At 36.3% G+C, this 25,838-nt stretch overlaps 3 protein-coding genes across 3 annotated transcripts; all 3 read left to right on the top strand.

Moving 5' to 3' along the window:
* The first annotated feature begins 490 nt into the window (after window positions 1–490).
* On the top strand, window positions 491–11,539 carry LOC107771855 (protein SEMI-ROLLED LEAF 2). Its single transcript, XM_016591316.2, has 20 exons — window positions 491–917; window positions 1,438–1,576; window positions 1,978–2,052; window positions 2,169–2,284; window positions 2,876–2,990; window positions 4,044–4,166; window positions 4,355–4,402; window positions 5,387–5,574; window positions 5,711–5,907; window positions 6,393–6,676; window positions 6,747–6,896; window positions 7,155–7,544; window positions 7,646–7,795; window positions 7,948–8,026; window positions 8,109–8,233; window positions 8,634–8,825; window positions 8,963–9,103; window positions 9,301–9,444; window positions 10,656–10,862; window positions 11,170–11,539. Exons 2-20 carry the CDS (start codon window positions 1,442–1,444, stop codon window positions 11,284–11,286), a joined length of 2,976 nt encoding a protein of 991 aa, XP_016446802.1. The 5' UTR covers window positions 491–917; window positions 1,438–1,441; the 3' UTR covers window positions 11,287–11,539.
* Window positions 11,540–12,253: 714 nt separating this feature from the next.
* On the top strand, window positions 12,254–15,818 carry LOC107771858 (GDSL esterase/lipase EXL3-like). Its single transcript, XM_075218611.1, has 6 exons — window positions 12,254–12,395; window positions 13,019–13,149; window positions 13,253–13,465; window positions 13,569–13,824; window positions 14,519–14,593; window positions 15,523–15,818. Exons 1-6 carry the CDS (start codon window positions 12,254–12,256, stop codon window positions 15,816–15,818), a joined length of 1,113 nt encoding a protein of 370 aa, XP_075074712.1.
* A 141-nt stretch (window positions 15,819–15,959) lies between these two features.
* LOC142162278 (uncharacterized) lies at window positions 15,960–21,889 on the top strand. Its single transcript, XM_075218612.1, has 5 exons — window positions 15,960–16,231; window positions 16,316–16,584; window positions 16,669–16,962; window positions 21,175–21,720; window positions 21,774–21,889. The coding sequence occupies exons 1-5, from the start codon at window positions 15,960–15,962 to the stop codon at window positions 21,887–21,889; spliced, it is 1,497 nt and encodes a 498-aa protein (XP_075074713.1).
* Window positions 21,890–25,838: the final 3,949 nt, after the last annotated feature.

Genomic DNA, 25,838 nt, shown 5'->3' on the forward strand with positions numbered 1-25,838 from the left:
TTGACAAATGACTCAATGTATTGAATAATTTTTTAGTGAGGAATTATTTTGCAGTTGAAATACAAATATAGACTTTTAAAATGTGACCATATAGTAGAGAACATGATAAAGTTGAATTTTGACACTTTTTTCTTGCCCATAATCGATGTAAAACAAAAAGTACATTGTCAATGTTGGTGTTTAAGCAGCTATCTTAGGATACAAAGGCTTTTACTAAAGTAACACTACTTCACTTTACTTTTTTTTGCCAATAAGAAACAATTGGTTAGATATTTCATAGTATTTCAACCAAATATCTTTTTCCACTCAAATCTCTGAAAAGTTAAAAAGTGCTTGCTCATATTTCAATTCAAAAATTTGTAGACCAAGAAAAAAGAAATCATATGCATCAGAACATCTTTTCTTCAAACTCCTCCCCCCCCCCCCCACCCCCACACACACACACACAAAGAGAGACTCAATATAAGACCATAGAAAGAACAGTTAAAAGAAAGAAAAAAGAAAAACTATAAAAGTGGAAAATTATTCCAAAAAAAATTAAAAACAGAAGGACGAAAATAAAGTACTGATTTAAGGGGACCTTTGTTCAAAGAGGTGACAGACAAAAGACAAAAGCAAGTCTCTTTTAAGTGACCTGACAATCACGTGATCTCTTCTCTGCCTACTCTTCTAGTACTGGTCTTTGATTCTTGATCCCCCCCTATTAACCCCCTCCCCCACCCCCACCAACAAGCCCATGCTGTTGTTTCCTCGTTTAAAGATTTGTTCCTCAAAATCCACGCGCTCACTTTGTTGTTGTCTCTTTTCTTGCTTTTTCCAACATTTGATTCTTTCTTCACTCCTCATTAGCTCTTCTCTCAAAGTTGAAACCTTTGTTGGAGTTTCTTCACTCCCCAGATCTCCTTCTGTAGTTGAAGGTATGTTAATCTTAATCACTTGTTTAGTAATATTGTGCTGTGTATTTGTCCTTGTAATTCTTGATTATGCCCTTTTCTGGCTTAATGAAGTTGAAATTTTGTGTCCTTGTAATTACAGCTTATTTTTAACTCTTGGTGTTATTTTTCTTGGAAAGTTTTTCTGCACATTCTTGGGGACGGGGTATTTGATCATTGGCTTAGCCTGTTGTTTTTATTTTATTTTCTTTGCCTTCTTTTGGTGTTTATTTATGCATGATTACGTCTTCTCTGTTTTATAATTAATGATCTTGGTCTTCACCCTTTTAAGCCTCTGGTTTTCAGAAAGTTTTCTTCTTTATTTTTAATTAAAAGAAACTTTTATTGCCCTTTCTGGTTGGTGGGATGATTTTTCTTAACTGCATTTTGGTTTTGGCTTGAGTTCTGAGTTGTTCTATGTATGTTGCTAATTTTGGGTGTGTTGGGTTCTTTTGTCCTTCCTGTATCACTGAGAAAATTTACTTGTTTTTTCTGAAACTTGAAGGAAAATGGGGTTTATTTCAAGGAAATTATTCCCAGCATGTGGGAACATGTGCATCTGCTGTCCTGCTATGAGGTCTCGATCTCGACAACCCGTGAAGCGTTACAAGAAATTGCTAGCTGAAATCTTCCCTAAAACCCCAGTAAGTACATTCAATTTAGTTTTCTTGAGGTCTAACTAGGGTCTTTATTTCTTTTAGTTGTGTTTTCATCTATCTGTCCAATTCCTTGCATTCTAAAAGTGGAAGCAGGTGACTTGGAAATTTGAGTTTTCATGGTTATATCATTTGGAGTTCACTCCTTCATAGGAGTAGAAGTCAAACACTAATCCTCTGAACCACTATTAGACATTTGTGTTCCACTGTCTGATGCCGTCGTCCAATATTAGTTTTGTACCTAGACTGCTTTATTATGCTTGAGAAAAGTGGATGGACCCAAATCCAAAAGTATCATGAGTAGTGGCTTGCTTAAGTGCATTTCTGGCAATCATGAATCTGTACTTGTGATAGACAACAGTAAATTACTCTGCATCTTGTGAATGCAGGATGGCTCGCCTAATGATAGGAAAATAGTGAAATTATGCGAATATGCAGCAAAAAACCCTTTCAGAATCCCAAAGGTATTGACTTTCTCTCTGCTTGTGAATTTAAACTTTACGTATAGCATGGAAACAATGATACCTAAATATATGAAAATATTGCATCCTTTAAAGATGTTGTGGTTTTCCTTGTTCAGATTGCGAAGTATCTTGAAGAAAGATGCCACAAAGAACTGCGAAGTGAGCACATTAAGTTTATCAATGTTATTGCGGAGGTGTACAATAAGTTGCTTTGCATGTGCAAAGAACAAATGTGAGTTATTATTGTGCATATATATAACAACCTTGATGAATTATAAGAGTTTAAACCCCAAAATATTCTCTTGTATTACTATCCCGAATATGATAGAGTGAAATTTAGCCCTTTCTTCTTTATACAACCTTACTACGTTTTAGCCATGATTTCCCACTATCGCTCTTTAATTTCTTGAAGCACTTTTTCAGTTAAGGTGTAGCAACTTACTTTCAGAATAAATAACTTAAAAGAGCAGATAAGGTGTGCCATAATTTCTAATCTGATATTAGTTATCATTAATTGAGCTTCCTTACCACCGAGATTTTGTGTTTTATCAATAATCGCAGGTTCACATAATACTTACCATCTAACTAGTTGCATATTAATTCCAACCATCAATAGGCTAGCCAGTCGTTAAGTCTATTTGATAGTTGATACACTAACTGGTAGAGTGATTCTATTATGTAATGGTTTAGATTCTCTTGGTTTGTTAAAACCTGTCCTAGATAACTCTGAGATCATTATATTTTGTGAAATGAAGTCAATTTGGAGTAAGCTTCCATTTTATCTTCTAGGAATGTAATATACTACCAATTTTTGTATCTGCAGGGCATGTTTTGCTGCTAGCCTTTTAGACATGGTTGTTGAACTGCTGGATGACTCTAAGAGAGATGCTATCAGGATTATTGGTTGCCAGACTCTGACCAGGTTTATTTACAGTCAGGTGATTAAGGAAAATATTGATGAATGCAGCTATGTGTTATGTCAATTTCTCTGCTGGGGTTGCAATCTGCAGATGTAATGAGTAGTTGATTAGCATAAATACCTTATACAATTCAATGAGATGTAAAAGAAACGTTCTTGAACATGTCTAGTTGGGTATTCTTCACACCGCGATATCCTGGTTGATGAAAGAAGTGTTGCACGACTTAATTCACTTTAAGAGCTTCTATTGGCTCCAAAGGCGGTATTTGGTATTCAACATGCAATTCCAAAGCATCATAGTAAAGATTAAAGCTAGTGTTGTTTTTGTGCCAATTCCATCTACTCATCTCTATGCATGTCAATCCAGTCCAGTTGCAAAGATGATTGGATTCTTTCCTGGTCAGCTTTACACAAGAACTATCAGTATTGATATTATAATTTGTTGCTATCATGATTTTAGCTGTCTCAGATGACAACTCCAAAAGGATGTAAGAAACGAAAAGCCGATAAAGGAAGAGGACATTAGTTTACCTACACCTTCAGGTTAAATGATGAATTCAGAGTGAGATTATCCTTATTGGGTGTTCATAGTTTTAGGCGCCGGCATGTTATAATTGTTGTTTATTCTTTCTTGAAGTTTCAAATGCTATGAACGTATTTTCATAGTCTAGTTATAGTCATTTTATGGATTGATAGTTTATTTGTCCTGTTTGATTCACCTCGATATGAAGCACTACTGCTAAACTATGTTATTTTGGTAGTGAAAACTTGTGTTATTGAAGCTAAAGCATATAACAATATGTTTGGGTTTGTCTTAATTGTCTAGACGCGTGTCCTACTTTAATTTTCCTGTGTAAAGAGTCTCCTCTTACCATATTGTATTTGTTATCTAAGATTTGTATCTTGTCCATTTTAGATCAACTTGTTTGTAGAATCTTTTTTGCCCAAGAATCTTGTATGTAATATTACTACTTCCTAATTATAGTATACCTGGAGTCATTCTACACCGAAAGTAGATTGCCATTAGGTTTTTTGATGTGTAAAATTACTTACCATCTTTTTCTGGAAGCAGGTAGATGGAACATATACGTATAACATAGAAACTTTGGTTCCCAAAGTATGTTCATTGGCAAGGGAGACTGGTGAAGAACATCAGAACTTGAGGGCATCAAGTTTGCAGTGTCTTTCTGCCATGGTACTGTGGAGTTACCTTTTATGGCTGGAGTTGAAAACAATGTTTTAACAATGGTTTTGTTATTTTGGCAACATTTTGCCTCTTTTGAGAACGTTTTTTTTTTTTTGAGAATGATTTGGCGGCATTGTACCTCATACAAGTTTGCTGAATGTTTAGTTGGATCTGAGCAATTGATTCCACCTTTGCAGGTTTGGTTCATGGCAGAGTTCTCTCATATATTTGTTGATTTTGATGAGGTTAAGAGCTCTCTCTCTTTCTCTCTCTCATGCAACTTGTTCTAGTTCCTTATGATTAAGTTATTGCTTCCCTCTTGATAATTTTACAATGGTTATGGATTCTTCATTTTGCCAGACATATTTCATGACTCTCATAGTGATTTGCTACTAACTTCCTAAGATAGACTATATGTTGTGGATAACATTGTACCCCCCCCCCCAGCTCGGCTGGGGTCCTAGCGAGTCCTCTATCCATTCTCGTTTGTCTTTCAAGCTGATCTGACATAAGTTCTTCATGGCCAACTTTCAAGTGAAAAATTAGACCAGTAAATGAACTGATGTAATGAACTTAGCTGAGCCTGTATAAGCTCGAAGCTGATCTGTTTACTTATTGAACAAAACAGATTCATGCTTATTGCATAGCTCTAGGAAATGAGCTGAGCTTGGTAGATCAGTTCAGCTCTTGCCTCGTTCCTATTTTCCTTTGTGAATATGAAAGGTCCACATAAGAAAATGATTATTTCTACTTACCATATGAATGCCATTTTATTCTGAAAAAAAACTCTTAAGAAGAAGTTTAAACAAACTAATAGATGACTAGCTTCATTAATAAACTCGAACTCAGCACTCGGGTTATCAAAAAATAAACTTGAACTTGAGCTGAGCTCGGCTCATTTGTCTAAACAAGCAGAGTTTAGCTTGAGCATGAGCTTCAATAGATTTACTCAAGCTAAGCTCCTTGGCTCATATGCTAGGTGTGCCATGCTTTTCTGTGCTTGTACTTGTAGCATTAGCCAAACCAAGTTCGAACCTCTAGAAATCAGCTAGGGTTGGCTCATTTGTAGCTCAAGGAAAGTTGTCTTGTTTTCTCATTCCAATTGGTTATTCTAGATTGGCTGACTAGGAAATATCTAACTTGTGGATGTTTTCTTCTAATTATGGTTATCTTTTGTTAACAATTGACAATTACCAGACATCATTGAAGTTCTTTTTCAACTTGTGCAGATTGTTCATGTTACTCTGGATAACTATGAGCCTGAAATCCATAATGAAGACTTTGAAAGAGGGGAGGCACACCACAATTGGGTGGACGAAGTAGTTAGATCTGAAGGAAGAGCTGTTGGTAGTGAATATGGTCCTTGCCACATAACTAGACCCCGGCCTGATAAGAAAGATCCATCTTTATTAACAAGGTTGGTGCCGTTAAATCCAGCAAAAGTTGGCTTCCTTACTAGATAACTGCAACTGCCACCAATGAGTTGATATTTGTTTTTAATCAATTTATCTGCTTTCCTTTCTTTATCTGTCTAACTCAGATTTTTTCTACAGAGAAGAAACTGAAACACCAAAAGTGTGGGCTCAAATATGTCTGGAAAAGATGGCTGATTTGGCCAAAGAGAGCAGTACAATGCGCCGGGTATTAGATCCAATGTTTGTCCATTTTGACCATGGGAGGCACTGGGCTTCCCTACATGGATTGGCTGTGATGGTTCTTTCTGATATGATCTACCTTGTAGAAAGTTCAGGTAATCCACCAATACACTGCTTCTTGGACCTGCTGTCATTATCCATACTGCTCCCAGTATGGACGTGCCTGTGTTTTACAACAACTTTTCCTTTGTCCTTGTCCTCATGATTAAGATTCTTGGTAGTCGGAATTTGCTCATCAATCTATGGTTGTATAACCATATCTCATGTCACTGTAAAGATGTTATTTCTTTGTTGGTTTCCACACTACATTCCTGCTAACAAAAGTTGCTACATCTTCTCTGCAACCTGTATTTCCTTACTGTGTCTTGAAAAGAAGGTGAATAACAAAGGACTGTATGTTTAGTATATTGCTTAAACTGGTGGGTCATAGGTCTGGTATCTGTTATGTCACCATGAAATGCTTTGCCATGACATTGAATTTCTTGTAGTCATAATAATTCTACCGGACATTGATGGCGCAAATATTGGAATTGACTTGATAGCATCTAATTGTTTTCTTAATGCTTGTGGTTCTTCTCAGGGAATCAAGAACTGATTTTAACTGGTGTAATTCGCCATTTAGACCACAAAAATGTGGCACATGATCCTCAAATGATGTCTTATGTCATCCAAACTGCTACTGCTTTGGCTCGACTCATCAGATTAGGAGCTAGGCTCTCAGATGTACGGTTTGTCAGTGACTTGTGCAGATACTTGCGTAAAAGCCTTCAAGCAACTGTCGAATCGGTTCAAGAGCAAGAGCTAAACTTCAATCTTGCACTTCAGACATCCATTGAAGAATGCTTCCTAGAAACTGCAAAAGGGGTAATTTATGTTAACGAATGAAGTATATGATAATGTATTTCTTGATATTAACAGAGTTTTTTCCTCTTAGATTGTTGATGCACGGCCACTGTTTGATATGATGGCAATGATGCTGGAGAAGTTGCCATCTCTTAAAGTGGTTGCCAGGGCTACAATGGGGTCCTTGATCATTCTTGCTCATATGATCTCATTGGCATCTGTCGTTTCACGATGCCAACAGGTAAGAAGCTAGCTTTTGTCATCAGATGTTTTGGTCCTCTTAGATGGCTGGCTAGTATGCTTACATGAAAATATGTTTCCTTCACTTGAGCTTTAATTGCACATTTTCTCATCTTTTAATGAAAACTAATACGTGATGTTGAAAATGCAATGAGAAAGAAAATTCCCATTGATGAATTAAGTATGCGTTCATCTTCTATATCATTTGCTTTTGAAACTGGATTTACTTTTGTATTTAACTATCTTTTAATTCTTGTAGGTGTTTCCTGAAGAGCTATTTGTTCAGCTATTGAAAGTGACATTGCATCCGGATGTCGAAATTCGTATTGGAGGACACCACATCTTTTCTGTTCTCCTAATTCCAAGTTCGAACCATATTAGACATGACATAGCCAACCATACAAGGAAATGGAATGCCAATGGTACATCTACGTTTGTGTCAATTACTGCTCTACTTGAGAAGCTTCGGAAGGAAAAGGATGGAATTAAGTTGAAGGAAGGGTCTGGTAGTCCAGATGATTTAAAGGAGAGGGACATAGTTGACGAAGAACGGAATAAGGGTTGGGCCCTAAAGAATTCTCCAAAATTTCAAAATATTAGTTCTATGATTGATTGCACAGCTGTATCAGTTGGTAGCTTGAATGAGGGTGTAAGTACATTAGTGATATCACATTTTTATTCTAGCTCCTTTTTTTTCATTCCCGCTAATTTCTGGCCCAACTGAACCTCGATTTTTACTGGTTGACACAGGAACCATACATTCTGAAGCTAAACAAGGATCAAATTGTCCAGTTGCTGTCAGCCCTCTGGACCCAAGCCAACATGCCAGATAATTTACCTGCAAATACTGAAGCTATAGCTCAGTCATTCTGCTTAACGCTTATTTCTTCACGTGTTAGGGTGCGCATTCAGATTAAAATAACTCATTTGTAATGCATGTTAGTTTGGGTGGATACACCTTGCATTTTGTAGACCTCCAAACAGTCATTTGCTTTCTCTAAGCATCTTGTATCTAAACTATGCTCATGATTCTTAATCTTCTATTGTTGCAGAAAACCCACAATAACTTAATGGTCCGCTTTTGTCAGCTTCCCCTATCACTTATGAAGTTATCCGTGGACCCTAATAATGGTACGGCACTGTACTGTAGTTTTCCAACTAGTAACGAACTCATTATTGTCTGGTAAAATTACCTTGGAATATTTTCTTTCAGGGTCGCTACCTCCAGCATACCAGCGTTCGCTTCTTGTGTTATCAGCTGCAATGTTAGCATTTACAGCGAAGATTTATCAGATAACTGACCTGAATGTTTTACTCGAATCATTACGGGGTTGTGGTGTGAGTAATCTATGATAAACTTTTCATAAGCTTCATTCTCAAAGTCACAGCTACATTTTCTGATGCTTGGAAAAATTAATGCAAACTAGTGGTCTTATCTTGCCTTTTCATTAAAAGACTCGTAACGGGTAGGATATTCACAACATTATGCAAATAGAATAAACTATTTTTCTGTGTTGGACAAGTTGTGATTGCAACGCTATGGAAATAGAAGAAACTGTTTTCCTGTTGTTGAACAAGTTATGATTGCAACAACATTGAAGTAGAAGAAAGTCTTCTTCTGTTGAGGAACAAGTTACAGAAAATGTTGTTTCATCTCTATTAACATGTTGCTTAACAATTTTGTTGTATCTTTAGCATATTGTACGTATTAATTGCTGCTAATTCCCTTCATGTTCAGGTTGATCCTTTTCTGGGTATCAATGATGATTATCAAGTATACCTGAAGCCTCAGGCAGATGTGAGAGCATATTGTTCTGCAGCTGATAATGAAGCAGCTGTAATATCACTATCAGAATTGCGGAGCAAAATTCATGAGTGCCACGAGATAATAAAGGATATCTTAGTTAAAAGCTTGTCTAGCATTGCAGAGGTACTAGCTGTCTTAAAAATATTATGCATACTACTTTTTTTTTTAACTAACCTCCTCTCCCCAGTCCTAAAAAAAGGAAAGAAATTACGAAATGGATTTATTTAGGTCCTTACTTATTCTCTTGGAATGTGCCTTAGGTTGAGGCAGATGACATATTCAAGCAGCTATCAGAGGATTTCACTCCTGATGATACTTTCATATTTTGTCTACAATCAATGGTTGACATGGATCATGCCCAAATAGGATCACACTCCAGAGATTCACCTTCATTTGATGGGGTATGCTCATCAAGCATTCACATGTTTCTTTGTGATGTGACAACGGTGGTGGATTAGCATTCATCGTGATACTTGTTGCTACATGAATCTCTCCATATTATTCTCTAGTTTTTAGTGGCACTTTTCTTATTGTTAATATATGCTCTCATCAACCTGAATCACAACCATTTTTATACGTTTGTCGCTTATTGCTGCAGGATTTTTCTCCAAATTCATTTGTAGAGGATGACAAAGTAAGTGAATCCTCAATTGCTGACATCGCCAGATTCATTCCCAAAATTCCTATGTCTCCGTCCCCTTCAATGACTCATGTTGTGAGCATTGGACAGCTTCTTGAATCGGTAATATTCCCTCAACCCCTTATCTTTGTCCTCAAACATGCATCTGTCTATTTGCCTTTGTGTACTCCCATGGATGAGCTTGCTTGTCGAAGTAGAGTATAGTCTAGCCAAAAGGAAAAAATTATTAATTATAAACAAGATTAGGGAGGTGTGACTAATAGTTGATTTGCCTGTTTCTGATAGACTATCTCCATTTTGTAAATGAGAGTGTAAACTATTTCAAAGAAAAGGAAAGTCTTCATTAAAAGAATTACTTACAAGCTTAGGGAGGTGTGACTAATAGTTAATTTGGCTGTTTCTCACAGGCGATCTCCATATTGTAAATGAAAGTATAACTATTTTTAAAAAAAAGGAAAGTCTTTAATAGAAAAATTACATAATGAAGTAACTAGCTATCTGCAACAGTATCTGTCAAATACTGGTTCTGATTTTAGGTGATGCTAAATGCACTTTTCTGCAAATAGATTTCACCTTTATTGAAATCAAAAAATGAGTGTATTTTGCGTTTGTAGCTCTCTCTCTCTCTCTCTCTCTCTCTCTCTCTCTCTCTCTAAAATTTTGAATTCTTGTCTATCAATTCATATTTTGATCCAATGGTCAATGTTTAGCCTATTTTGAACGTCAAGTCTATGTCAGAAATTGCACAAGAAGAATGCAATTTTAATTAGTGGGAGTAAAAATATAAACATGATAGACGTATTATCCTTCTATTTCATGCAACATCCTACGAAGTGAGAAAATGTGAGTTTAAAGCTGAAGCAAAATAGTTAAATATCTGCTCAGTATGGGCCATTAGTTCTTGTATTTGCCAGCAGGCTTGCATTTGAAGTTTGTTCATAAAGTTAGCTTGATATTGATGTTTGTTCATAAAGTTAGTATTTTGCATCTCCTGTCAAGTTAAAGAGATGGATTACAGCTCCTTAGTATTATGCTAGGTGGTCTTGCCTAGTTTCGAAACATTTTTGTGCTTCTTCCATTGTCTGACAAGGGCAAGTTCTGCTCCCTGATTGGAATCTTTTATTTATGACTGCTCGTGGTGTTTTGCCGTAATATTATTTAGTTAGGCTGTATTAAGAATTGAATCTGGACACGCATAAAACTGTCATAGTTTTGGTTAGTCCAAATGATGAGAGCAGACAGATCACAAAGATAATGATTATTAGGGGGTTTGAGAGCAGTATTATTCAGTTAGGTTGGTTTTGTGTTTTCAGGCACTCGAGGTGGCTGGTCAAGTAGCTGGTTCATCTGTCTCCACTTCACCGCTTCCATATGATACCATTGCTGGTCAATGTGAATCTCTTGGCACTGACACAAGAAAGAAACTCTCCAATTGGCTAGCTCATGAAAATCGCTGTACGAATGCAGCTGGCATGGCGTATCCGGCCTTCCCAACAAATGGGCCATCAGCAGTCGCGAAGGTGATACTGTGTTAACTGTCTTCTAACTAAATCTTCATGTTTTTGAATCCTGTGACACTTGTGTATGCTTGGAAACTTGGAGCACAAATGTGTTTTCGTATGATTTTGTTTTTATCAGTTTCCAAGTATGTTTTCAGGAGATATAGCAAAACGACATCCTAGTATAGAAGTTGCTTTTGTTCTTTTATGACTCTTTATTTATGCCCCTTACTACGCCATCATTGTTTTAAGGCGTAACGTTTTGCCTACTTGTATTTGATAACCATATGGGCATGTGTTAACATTTCACAACTTGTGTTTGCTGCAGATACTTGAAGAAGAGGGACCTGTTAGGGGGCCTCCACTGTCAAAGGAACCATGGTTAGCACTTAGGCTACCTCCTGCAAGTCCTTTTGATAACTTCCTTAGAGCAGCTAGAGGTTAGATGCACGCAACCGGTCTGTTTAGTTGTAAATGACAAGTAGCTAGTGGTGACTAGTAGGTTTAGCTCAGTCTTTTGCTTAGTTCTAACCGCGGAGCTGCCACGCCTGAATGTATTGAGTGCTCTATGTTAGTCTTTGTGCGACTTAGTTTGCTGAATCTTTGTTTTAAAGTGCAGTATTACTAACGCATTTCTGGCTGTATCCAGTTCTAACTTATGTTATTATGAAACTGGCTTTAAGACTGCAGCTCCTAAATATGCCCCCCCAAACCCCAAACCTCCCCTTTCTGGTGCTAGATTATGTAAATGTTCATTTCCTCTATTTAGTATTGTAACGTATTTGCATAATTATTTTAATGATGATTTGTTTTGTTTCTAAAATGTAGTATAGTATATAGGAATGCTCAAATGTCCCCGTAAACTCTCGTGCTCGTCATTAGTACTCATCATCCATTAATTACTGCCATTTCACTCAAAATATCGTAAAGGGCCAACTCATAATTGCTAGGAGCTCATCATATACAAAAGAATTATATATAACCAATGCATGTACTTCTGCCAATTAATCATTGTGTTTAAATGTTAATACCAAAATGATGAAATTTCAACTACATTAGTATATGATATCTTTAAGATTCAGGCAATAACTTTGAGATTCGTATCTAACATGTCTAAGTCATGAAAAATATAGAATAACAATTCCTTTAAAGAAATAAGCAAAGCAAATCAGACAGGATAATACTATACATGCTGTCAGTGCAAAGAATACTATGGTAACGCGCACGATGTGATCATATGGAAACCTGAAATATGACAAATGGCAAATGCTACCAACTTTATATATCTGCGATAATTTCATCTTATATATGCACGTACTCGCAACAATCAAGAAACCTTTGACTTTGACAAACTAATGTTGTGTTGTATTTATTTCGTGGGCATGAATAAAATTTGAGGAGAAATAACGAAAATGAAGTTCTTCTCTTGTATTTTTGTGCTGTTAAGTCTCTTTGTCTCCATTGTTATTGCTGTAACGGATCAGAAGGTAGCATACAACGTGAGCAGTATTATTCCGGCAGTTTTTGTGTTCGGCGATACCGTAGTTGATACAGGCAGCAACAACTGGTTTCGCACGCGGGAACATCCTACATCATGGGAAGAATTTCGAGGGAGGAAAGCCCAATGGCAGATTTTGTGATGGAAAAGTTCCCTCTGACCTTTTTGGTACCAAGAATTTACCACTTTAATTTCCTCCTTGTTTTTATATGCTGACATGGTTTAGTTCAGTTTGGATGTGGCAGTTGGGTCAAATTTGAGCGTGTTAAAACATGTCAAATCAATAATGCTAGCTCAAAGTTTGCTTGGGTCAATATGAGTGGGTAACACGTTTCGATGGATCAAATAACAAGTCATAAACTCAACTTTAGGTCGTCCGACATGACTAAGCTCCCCTCTTTTTTTGAAATAGCTTTTTATTAAAAAAATGTAAAAGCTACTCATATGTAATTTTTCTTAGATTAGGAGCTTAACTTCTTCCAAATTTACATAACTCTCCATCTCAAATTTTGATTTTTGGATGCTTGAGTTTGGATTGCATTTTGACCCACTGATTTACATTATTTTGTATCCAATATTAAATTTTGAGTTGGTTGGACTAGTTGCTAAAAAATGAGTAGATCACGAATTTCAGTTTTATATAAGTAACAGTTTCCTTGATTATATTTGTTATAAATAGTGGAAGAACTGGGAATAAAGGAGCTCCTGCCTCCATATCTTGATCCAACGCTGCAAGCTAAGGATCTCATAACTGGAGTTTGCTTTGCTTCAGCAGCCTCTGGATATGATCCACAAACAAACGCTTTCTTGGTATAGTTTCCTTTTCCTTTTATCCTTAAAGAATAAAGGTGAGGAGTTATCTTTTTTCTATATTTTTTTATTGATCTTTTTTTTCTGATTGATGAAAATGCAGCCAGTTTTATCAATCCCAAAACAGTTAGAGTTGTTCGAAGAATATATCGAAAAACTTAAAGCTATTGTTGGACAAGTTAGAGCTTTAGAAATATTAAGCAACAGTCTTTTTATAGTAATTACCGGCCAGGTTGACATTCAATTTAATCCAGCTTCCTCTCTAAACCCATCGTACAACCAGCTCTTGGTCAACTTTGCTTCCACTTTTTTGCCGGTAGTTTTAATTTACATACACTTAATTTAATTATTTTATGGTTAAATTAGCTACTAAACTGAAACTGTTTGATCTTTGCTATTTGAATTTTTATTTTTGAAAGGGCCTGTACAAGTTAGGGGCACGCAAAATTGGTGTATTTGGTGTAGGACCAATAGGATGCTTACCATTTTACAGAAATACGCAAGGAGGAATTCAAAGAAAATGTGTCGATTCTCTTAATCACAAAGCATACTCGTTCAACAACAAGCTCTCGACTGAGATAAACTCTCTTATTAACACATTTCCTGACGCTAAAATGGTCTACATTGATTTCTACAATTTCATCCTTGATCTAATCAACAACCCTACAAAATATGGTAATTACTATGGCACCACCCATTTGTTAATCTTTAATACTACGTCCGTTTCAATTTGTATGAATCTATTTCCTTTTTAATTTATGCAAAAAAAAAGACTCTTTTCCTTATTTGGAAACAATTTATCTTTATGCAATGATTTAGAGTCACACAAAATATATATGCCTCATTTTATACCACAAGTTCAAAAGTCTTTCTCTCTGTTTCTAAAGTCTTTGTGGTAACGGGGGCAGAACTCGGAAGGCTGGTCAAGGTTGTGTCCTTCCGAGTGAACGAGGTCGACCTTTCAACATCAGAAAAGACTTCTCTTCATCACGAGACTAATCGGATCCGCCATAGACACCCGAGAGATCTTTACAAGGCAGACTAAAATAAAAGACTAAGAGGTGCCGCAAGCGAGCAAAGAGTTATACTTTCATTTCTTTGTTGAGATTGAAATCAAATTAAAAGGTTAGGTATAATGCACGTAGGCCAAGTCAAGAAATGGACTTGCCCAATCAAATGAATTCAAATAAATTAAAACGGATGGAGTACTAAACTATCTTTAATCTTCTACAGCCAGCTACTACTTGACAGGAACTTTTGTGAACTATCATTCCTAATAGCTAATCGTTACACAATTCATATCGTTCTTTTATTAAAATGAAATTGGAATACAAAGTTTAATTTCATTTTATTTGATTTGCTGTGGCAGGGTACAAGATTGCACAAAATGGGTGTTGTGCTCTTGCTGGAAAACTAGATTTGCTAGATTACTGTCCCACCGCATGTTCAAATGATTATGACTATATTTTTTGGACGGTTTCCATCTTACAGAGAAAGGCTATAGACTCCTAGTCCGTCAAGTTCTCCTCCAACATCTTCAAACCTTCATCTCATGACCAAATGATCGATTCATATACACAAGCATGGTTCTACTTTCCTCTATTTGGTTACTGTTAGAATATTAGTTGGGCTTAGTTAGGGTTTGGTTGCATTTGGGCTTCATTATTTATATTGGGTTGTAGTTGGCTTTGTATCATTTTTCTTTTTCAACTTATTCTTTGTAAATGGATCTTACTTAACTAATAGAAGGTTTTAGAGAGAGTGAATCGGTCATTTTTGCTAATTCAATTTTTCTCTCTCTATTGTGCGACGATCTTCTTCTCTTTCTCATTGTCCCCAAATTCGAATCTCATTGGATTCTAACATTGTATCAGAGCCATGGAAATCACCTTGTTTCCGATTGTGTCTTTGATTTCCTTGGTTAATTCTCCTTAATTTTTTTTTTGTTTTGTTTCTGGATCGGGGAAATTCTCAATTTCGTTGCTGTTTTTTACCTAATTTTGTTTGCCATCAATTTGACCTTCTCCTTCAGTTCACGTCAAGAGATTGATCGAATTCCTTCATATGAGAATCAGCGGTTCAATTGTTTTGGTATTTGAGGCGTTTTCGAGGAGTTCCGTGGAGGTATTTCACAGAAAATTATGACGGGAAGTTGCTGTTGTTTTTAGGTGTTCTAAGTGAATTGATAACATCTCATTTTTTTAAAATTCTCTGATTGTGTAGCACTTTTTTTTTTGCGATGGGTGATACAAGTGATCATGATGAACAAATTAACCAGAATCCATCTCTAAATTTCCAATTTGATGATGAACCTGTTTCCCCCTTCACATCCTTTCTATTTGCATCCCTCTGATAATCCTGGTATTATGTTAGTTTCCAAACAGTTTGATGGTACATGCTTTGGTACCTGGAGGAGGGGAATCATTATCGCACTTTCTACGAAGAAGAAAACAGGGTTTATTAATGGTAGTTATGTTCGACCTCATATTGAGTCCCCACTCTTTGATCAGTGGGAACAGTGTAATCATATGGTTATTAGTTGGATACTCAATTCTCTAGACCCGGATATTTCTCAAAGTGTCATATATTCCAAAACTGCCAAAAGACTTTGGGATGAATTGAACCAGCGGTATGGACAGTCCAATGGTGCTCGAATGTACGAAGTTTAGAAGGATTTGAGTTCAGTTTCTCAAGGGTCATCTGACGAGAGTGGTTAGTTCAACAAAGTTAAAAGACTTTGGGATGATATGGAGTCCTTAAACACAGATTCTTACTGTATTTGTGAGTGTACTTGTGGGGGTAAACATAAGATGATGAAAAGGGATCAAAACTTGAAACTAATGCAGTTCTTAATGGGCCTCAATGAAATCTTCAACAATGCTAGGGGAAACATCTTAATGATGGAGCCTATTCATGTTGTGAACAAAGCGTATTCTTTGGTTATTCAAGATGAGAAACAAATGGGCTTTCAAAATCTTCCTGTGTTTCAATCGGATTCGGCTTCCTTTTCTGTTGGATCTAACTCCAAACCCAAACACTCCTTCAACAATCCAAGAACTAATTTCAATACTCAACCGCAGAAGTATCATTTCCCTACTCTGAATCAATATCAAAGGGGAAATTCTGATGGATAAGGAATCTCAGATCCTCAGAAACTGTTTTGTAGGTATTGCAAAAAGAATGTGCATCTAATAGAAAAGTGTTATAAACTTCATGGCTATCCACAGAACTTCAAATTTGGCAATAGAAACGCGAGAGTTGCTACTAATGTGTATTCCAATCCTGAAAGCAAAGTTGACAATTTCTCTGAGAATCCCACTTCATCCACTACCATAACCGCAGACCAATACAAGCAGCTAAGGAACATCCTTCAACAAGTGCAAGTTGTAGATGAAGGCCAGAATCAGTACCCCTCTGCTTCTGCAAGTTTCGCAGGTATTCTTGCTTGTTTCTGTCACATGAGTTATGCAACTTGTTCGTGTTTAAAGTCTCATTTAAATCCTGGTTCTTGGATTATAGACTCTGGAACAACTGACCATATGACCTCTGATAAAAGTTTACTTACCAATATAGCTAACTTACCAATTCTCATCCTTGTCACACTACCTAATGGATATAAAGTGAAAGTGACCTCTATTGGTACTGTACATACTAACTCATTAGTTACTCTTTCTAAAGTACTCTATCTGCCTACATTTAAGTACAATCTTATTTCTGTCTATAAGCTCATTCTTGACACTTCATTACTCCTAACTTTCTCCTTAATCGCATGCTTCCTACAGGGCCCTTCTCTGAAGAAGCCATTCGTACATGGTAAGCTGGCTAAAGGGCTTTATCTCCTCAATTCCGGCTCCACAGGACCACAATCTGATTGTTCCACGGTTCCTTTTTCACTTTCTGTTCATGTAAATAATGTCAATATGAATAAGTCACACATTTTGTGGCATAATAGGTTGGGTCATCTTCCCTTTTCCAAATTACATAAAATCACTTTTATCAATGTTCCATCTTGTGATAGACAACCTTTCATTTGTGATGTGTGCCCACTTGCTAGACAACAACGAATTCCTTTCCAAAATAGTCAGTCACATGCTTTAAATATTTTTGATCTTGTCCATGTGGATATATGGTAAGGGTGTTTAACGGGTAGGCCGGGTCGGGCTGGGTTAGGATTTTTTGGACTCGTACGGGTTATGGTCCGGGCCAGTTACGGGTTGGGGCTTACCGGATTTAACAGGTTCGGGTTCATCCGAGTAAAAATTGAACCGTAAGGGTTACGATTTGAGGGGGTCGGGTCGGGCCGGGTTTAGTGTATTTTTTTATTTTTTTATTTTATATAACTATTGTAAGTTAAATTAATACTTTGTATTAATATAAAGAATACAAGGAAGATGGGAAAAAATTGCACTTATAAATTGCAAGTGCTATATTTATTTCAAAATTCAAACTTACAAATTGAAAGGTTTATATTTAACAACAAGTAAATTAACCAAAAAAGAGTAAATTCAAAGGTTTTGCATTGCCTTAGTAAGTTCTTCATAATCAATATGAACTGAGTGGCCTTCTTCTGGAGTGTTAAATTCGGATGGGTTACCATGTGTTAATATGTCTCCAAGTTCCTCATCTTCTGGGCTATCAACATCTTCACATCCTTGATTTCTTCGTTCCGATCTAATCCAATCTCTGAAACATACTAAAACTTCCAAATCATTACTTCCTAACGAGTGACGGGTGTCTCCAAGTTGTTGTCTTGCTTGGCTAAATGCACTCTCTGATGCAACAGTTGAAATTAGCACATTTAGTACGTCCCGAGCCATAGCGAAAAGAACAGGAAATTGCTTTCCATTCTCATGCCACCATCCCAACGGTGAAAATTCCTTTGTGCGAGGCTCTTTTTGCTTCTGCAAGTAGAATTGAAGTTCATCAATGTTCCTGCTACTGGTTTGAGTGTTAGAAAATGTAGAAAAAATATTAAAACTATCAAGGCCTTCTTCATCATCCATAGTAGCAGAAGTGGTACAGTGCATAGTGGGATTAACATTGCCTACATTAAGAGCAGCATCATCAATTACATTTGCATAATAATTATATAATTGTTGTAAATATTCATTTAGCTTGTCCATACAAGTATATAAATCTGAGGTTTCAGTTGGTCCAATCTCCATATAAGTATATAAAGAATTCATTAATTGGTGACAATCAGACATCTTAATAGAAGGATTTAAAACAACACCAATTAAGTAAATCGGAGGAATTGAAAAGAAATATTTTTTGAATTTTGCTTGCATTTTTTCAACAACATCCCTATATTTTCTTTCTTCTTAAATTCAAAGAGTAGAAAAGAAATTCCAGCTATATGTACTAAAGCCATAGTAACAGTAGGGTAATATGCTCCAGAAAACTCAACAGTAGCTGTATAAAATTTATGTAAAAATTTAATAACATATTAATGACCTCCCAAGTAGTAGTTGTTAACATACAGTTTGGATCAATACAATGCGCATTAGCAACTTCAGTTATTGGGAATCTATATTTGTAGCAACATTTTAAAAATATATGTATAATTCCATCTAGTAACAATTTCGTCTGACATGAATCTGGGTTTAAGGTTATACTGGACACACTTATTCTTAAATTCCTTTATTCTAGATTGTCTATTATTTCCTTGAATAACACTCTAACATGAGTAATCTCAGTTGAAAATAAATCAAGGCCACTTTTAACAATTAAATTATAAACATGACATGCACACCAAACATGAAAAATTTCATCAAGAGGTGGTTGCAAATGCAGTTTTAATATTGAAATTGCGGCATTATTGTTAGAAGCATTATCAAAAGACATACACAATACTTTTTGCTTGAGATTATAAAATTCAACAACTTCACAAATAGTACTACTTATAAACGCAGCAGTATGACTCTGATCTTCATCATATCTAAAAGCGATAATACGTTTTTGCATACAAGTAGTATCATCTATCCAATGATATGTAATTGTCAAATAATTATTTCCATTAACAGCATGACCAATATCATAAGTTAGAGAAACTCTACAAGGAAGGTGGCTAAACAAATAACGTATGTATGTTTGATATTGTCCATGAAGTCTAAAGATATCAAATCTACAAGTACTTCTAGGGGTACCTTTAAATAAAGGATTGTAGATCCTTTGAATATACATAATAAGATATGATGAAGAAGCAAAAGAAAAAGGTGGACAACCCAAAGCAATCATTTTTGCTAACTCCTCACGATCCGTCATTTTATTATATTTCAGAAGACCTCCAGTAGTAGGGTTTAGAGTTGATTGATTTTCATCTCCATCAGATCCTCATTCTATAGGATGCTCAATTCTCATATGTCTACTAAGTGTCCCAGTCCCCCCTAATTGTCCCCAGTCTTATGTTTAAAGGTATCATTACAAAGTTTGCATTTAACTCTATCAGTACCTTCTATTTCCTCAAAAAATTCCCAAACCTTACTTCTTTTTCTACGATTACTAGTCGGGTCCACAGGTGGTCTACTACTAGCACCACGACCACCACCCCTGCTAGCAGCTCCAACACTACTAGGTGTAAGTGGTATCTCATCTTCCATTTCTAATTCATTATCATCTATACAAAAATCTTCCTGCAATTGTTCATAATCTATATTATTATCAGGTAATGTTTCAGGAATATTTGGAGAGGTATTTAAATTACTACCAGATGCTGAAGCTGAAGTACTACCTTTTTTTTATTTTCCCGATTAGTAACCTTGTTATAAACTCTTTTTGCAGTATTAAACAAATTGTAAAAATTTAACTACTAGCAACAAAACAAATAAATATGCAAATAAAATAGTAAATAGGAGAAAGAGTTAGAGGGAGTGCACCGAATTCGGCAATAAATTGAGCACTTGATGATTTTGCAACTCCAATGTTACCACAAAGAAACATCAATTATTCCAATTTTGAAGTTCAATTGTTCAAACTTCAAAAAATAAATACTACGATAAATTAAATTTCAAAAAAAATAGCCAAATAGTTGATTGCACTTTAATAGGTGAAGAATAAAGATTGAAGAATGAGAGAATATGAGAATTGAGATTGAGAATTGAGAGATGAGTGAAAAAATGAGGAAGAGAGAGGGGGGGTATTTATAGTTTTTGAAAAGGGGTTAATTTTTTAAAAAAAAAAAATTGGGCTAATTGTGCAATTCAGCCGTTGGGCAACGACCATTTTCTGAAATGGACCGTTGCCAACAGTCAGATATGGGCCCATATTTAAAAAAAAAAAATTACTGTTAAACCGGTCCGGGTCGGGCCCGTTAACCGGTTTGATATCATTGTTTATCTATCGGGTTGTATCGGTCTGGGTAACCGGTATTTCAAATGTGAATGGTGCAACCCGCATGTCCCCCTTAACCCAGCCCAACCCAGCCCCCTTATACCGGTCTGGGCCGGTTTCGATTTTAACCTGTATGGGCTGGTCCGAAACCGGGCTGACCCGACCCATTTAACACCTATAATATATGGGGACCATATCACACTGCAACATACAGAAATTGCAAGTATTTTTTAACACTGGTAGATGATTGTAGTATAGGTACTTGGACTCATCTTTAAAACACCAGAGGGAATGCACTTTCTGTCCTAAAATCATTTTTTTCAATGGTTGAGACTCAATTCAACCTGAAAATTAAAACCATTAGAACAGATAATGCCCTAAAACTTGGTATGAGTTTTGAAGCCACTCAATTCTTTCAGTCAAAAGGAGTTTTACATCAGACTTCGTGCCCTTATACACCTTAATAAAATGGTATAGTTTAGAGAAAGCACAAACATCTCTTAGAAACAACAAGGACTCTCCTATATCAATCCAAACTTCCACTTCATTTTTGGGGAGATTGTATACTCACAACTACCTACTTAATAAATAGACTTCCTAGTACAATTTTATCTGGAAAAATCCCATTTGAAATTCTATATGGAGTCCAACCTACCTATAATCACTTGAGGAGTTTTGATTGCTTGTGTTATGTAGTGGTCCCTAAGCCTTTAAGAGATAAATTTTCTCCAAGATCTACTCCATGCATTTTCCTTGGTTACCCTCCTGGAAAAAAAGCATACAAGCTGCTGCAACTTTCAGACAGGAAAATCCTCATCTCTAGAGATGTTGTTTTTCATGAAAATATTTTTCCTTACTTTGAGTCCACTTCACCTACAACATTGTTTCCAGATGTTTTTAGTTCTTCAAACTTTGATTATCCTACCTCTTGTATACCTGGTCCTACTAATTCCTCTCGTCAGCACACTTCTCCTTCTTCCCAAAATATTTCTACACCTTCTCCCTCTTCTGTTACCTCACTTTCTCCACCTGTTTCAATTCCTATCTCTGATATTTTTGCACCTTCTCAAGTTACTGCACCTGAAGTTCCTCTAAGATATCCTTCTCGGCGCCATCATCAACCTTCTTACCTGAAAGATTATGTGTGTGTTTCTGCTTCTTCTCGTTTTCCACTCACTTTAACTTATGTTCCTACTTCTCTCAAGTCAGTTTGCTTTAGTAGTTTAAGTTCAACTAATCAAGGTTTAATAAAGCTTTAGATATTGTTCTTGAGCCAACAACTTATCAACATGCAGCATTACATCCTACCTGGAAGGAAGCTATGTTGAAAGAATTTGAGGCCCTTAAAGCTAATGCGACTTGGAATATTGTACCTCTTCCACCTGGAAAGAAACCAATTGGAAATAAATGAGTATATAAAATTAAACATAAGGCCGATGGGAGTATATAAAGATTTAAGGCAAGATTAGTTGTGAAAGGGGACACTCAACAAGAAGGAATTAACTACACAGAAACTTTTTCTCCTGTTGTCAAAATGACCACAATCAGATCAATCATTGATGTAGCTGTTAAGAAGGGTTGGAATATGTTTCAATTAGATGTCAACAATGCCTTTTTGCATGGGGATTTAGATGAAGAGGTGTACATGAGAATTCCTCAAGGTATGATGGTTTCTGGGAGCAATATGGTGTGCAAATTGAAATTTTTTATATGGTTTAAAACAAGCCTCTATACAATGGTATTCCAAGTTGAGCGAATCTCTTATTCCCATGGGCTATTCAGTTTCTAAGAATGATTACTCACTTTTCATTAAGTCTGGTCATGGTCTTATTAGTATTGCGGTTGTTTATGTTGATGACATTTTGTTGAGTGGGAATGATGAAAAAGAAATGTCTTCCCTCAAACTTTTTCTGGACCATCAGTTTAAAATAAAAGATTTGGGGCTTCTTCACTATTTTCTTGGTTCGGAAGTGTTACCAGAACCTGGAGGGGTGATCGTTTGTCAAAGGAAGTTTGCTCTTGATCTCTTAACTGAGTTCAACTACTTGGATTGCACTCCTGTAGCTAGTCCGATGGATGTTACTATGAAATTCAAAGCCAATTCTGAGGAACTCTTGCCTGATCATACACTTTACAGAAAGTTGGTTGGGAAACTGAATTTTCTCACTAATACTAGACCCGACCTTGACTTTTCTATTCAATTTTAAGCCAATTTATGCATGCTCCTTCTTCTTCTCATCTCACTGATGCCTTTCATGTGCTTAAATATGTCAAAGGGACTTTGGGTCAAAGTTTTTTTATGTCTAATGATCCTGATTTTTCTCTTCAAGCTTACTGCGATTCTGATTGGGCAACTTGTCCCCATTCTCACAAATCTGTTAGTGGTTATTTGGTTCTACTTAAGGGGGTCCCTTATTACTTGGAAATCCAAGAAACAACAAATCGTTGCACTCTCTTCTACTGAAGCAGAATACAGGTCTATGCGTAGAGTCGTTGCGGAGTTGGCATGGTTGACCAGATTGCTCAATGAGCTGTCCGTTGCTTCGATTGTTCCAGTTCCCCTTCATTATGACAGTTAATATGCCATCTATATATCTCGAAATCCTGTTTTTCACGAACGCACCAAGCATATTGAGCTTGACAGTCATTTTGTGCAGGAAAAGCTTCATGAGGGTCTCATCTCTTTATCTTTTGTACCTAGCAGACTGCAACTTGCGTACATATTAACTAAAGCTCTTCCTGGAGTGGCTCACCGATCCATCTTAAGCAAGTTGGGTGTGGCAAACCACCCTCCAACTTGAGGGGGGTGTTAGAATATTAGTTGGGCTTAGTTGGGCTTTGGTTGTGTTTGGGCTTCGTTATTTATATTGGGTTGTAGTTGGCCTTGTATCATTTTTCTTTTCCAGCTTGTTCTTTGTAAATGGATCTTACATAACTTATAGAAGGGTCCAGAGAGAGTGAACCGGTCATTTTTGTTAATCCAATTTTTCTCTCTCTACCGTGCGACGATCTTCTTCTCTTTCTCATTGTCCCCAGATTCGAATCTCATTGGGTTCTAACAGCTATTGTTTGGGGTTTCCAGCGTTGTATTTTTTCTACTTTTTCTATTGACTGTTTGTGATGTAGACACCTATTTTTTTGTTGTACATTGAAAAAATTTAAATAAGTTATCTAAAATCTTTCTTAAGCTACATGGTTTAAATCTGTTAGGAGAAAAAAATTCAATTTCCTTAAGCGCATTTTCTCAAATTAGCAAATCGTCGTTACAGTTGTGACCTTCATTTAGTAGAAAATCTGTAAGTTTGACACCTATAGGCTATAACATATGATCAAATTGTCCAACTTGAAAATTTAAGTGATCTAAATAACACCATGTTTGTAATTACTTTTATTAATTGAATATACATGATTAAATAATTAATATAAAATATATGATAGAATCTCTGTACAGATCTAGCAAGGAAAACAATTGCATGCGATTGAAATAAGCTAGAATGGAAATCAGAGAACGAGAGAGGAATAAGAAAGCGAATCTTTCATTATGTGACTAACTGCCCTGTTAACACAGAGTGAGTTAGTTATATACAACTCAACTCACATGAGCTCACACGATTCATGTGTGTAGAGTATATGAAAGGACTAAAATACCCCCGCTCACAATGTAACTACCACAACTAATATGTCTTTACTCTAATACTCCCCCTCAAGCTGGAGGGTGGAAGGCAACAAACACTCAAAGCTGGGAAACTAGCAAGTTATGACGAGGAATAGACAGACCCTTTGTGAACAGGTCTGCAAGTTGAAGAGCAGAGCTAACATGGTGAGGTGCTATGAGCCCAGACTTGATTTTTTTGTCGCACAAAGTGACAACCTATTTCTATGTATTTGGTGCGTTCATGAAATATGGGATTCACAGTTATTTGAATAGCTGCTTTATTGTCACATAATAGTTGAACAAGTTTAGAGATTGGTATCCCTAGTTCTTCAAGAAGGCCTGATAACCAAGTTATTTTTGTTGCCACAGCTGTCATACTCTTATATTCTGCTTCTGCTGAGCTCCTACTAATTGTTTGTTATTTCTTAGATTCCCATGAAATCAGAGAACTACCTAGTTTAACAATATATCTTGTCACAGAGAACTACCCATTTTAACAATATATCTTGTCACAGATCTCCTAGTATTAGGACAAGCTGCCAATCTGCATCACAATAGGCAGTTAAACTGTCAATTGGCTTTGCTTGCAAAAGTACTCCTAGATCTGGTGCTCCTACAATGTATTTAACCACTCTTAAGGTTACATCCATATGAGATTGTTTTGGACTTTGCGTGAATTGACTTAATGTTTGGACTGCAAAGCTAATGTCAGGTCGTGTGATTGTTAAATATAAGAGCTTCCCAATCAACTTCTGATATGCAGTGATGTCATCTAATTTTGGATCTCCTATTCTCCCTACATGAGCATCATATTCTATAGTGGTAAGCTTTTGATTCAACTCCAGATATGTTGAAACAGGCTTAGAACCACTTAATCCTACTTCTGAAATCAACTCAAGCGCATATTTTCTTTGATTCAGTAGGATCCCTTTTTGTGAACTGAGGACCTCAATACTAAGGAAGTATCTTAATTCTCCCAAATCCTTCACTTTGAGCTGACTTTGCTATGTCTTCTTAGCATCATTGACTAGTTGAGAATTACTTTCAGTAATCAATAAATCATCTATATAGACCAGTATGATGACCATATCTGAGCCTTGCCTTTTGCTGAAGAGAGAGTGATCAAATGTACTCTTTATGTAGCCATATGTGATCAAGGCATCAGTGAGCTTTATATTCCATTATCTTGATTCTTGTTTTAATCTATAAAGTGGCTTTATCAGCTTGCAAACCTTTCTCTCCCCATGTCTATGAAATCCTTGCGGTAAGGCCATATAGACTTCTTCATATAAGTCGCCTTGTAAGAAGGCATTGTTGACATCCATTTGATGCAAATTCCATCTTTCTGCTGCAGCAATACTCATAATGGTTCTAGTAGTTATCATTTTTGCCACTGGAGAGAAAGAGTCATGGTAGTCTAGACCCTCCTTTTGGTTGTAACCTTTGGCTACTAATCTGGCCTTAAACCTTTCTATTTCTCCATTTCCTTTATGCTTTATCTAGTAGACCCACTTTGATCCAATAACATGCTTCTCTAGTGGTATATCAACCAACTTCCATGTATTGTTTTCTTCTAATGCATTTATCTCCTGCTGCATTGCCTCAACCCATCTGCTATCTTGAGCAGCCTCCTTAAATGAATCAGGTTCAGTGTATGCTGAGAAGGTTTTCAAATAAGACTGATATCCTACAGTGAGGTTTGCAT

The sequence above is a fragment of the Nicotiana tabacum genome, chromosome 7 (assembly GCF_000715075.1).
Source record: "Nicotiana tabacum cultivar K326 chromosome 7, ASM71507v2, whole genome shotgun sequence".
In the NCBI taxonomy this organism is placed as follows: domain Eukaryota; kingdom Viridiplantae; phylum Streptophyta; class Magnoliopsida; order Solanales; family Solanaceae; genus Nicotiana; species Nicotiana tabacum.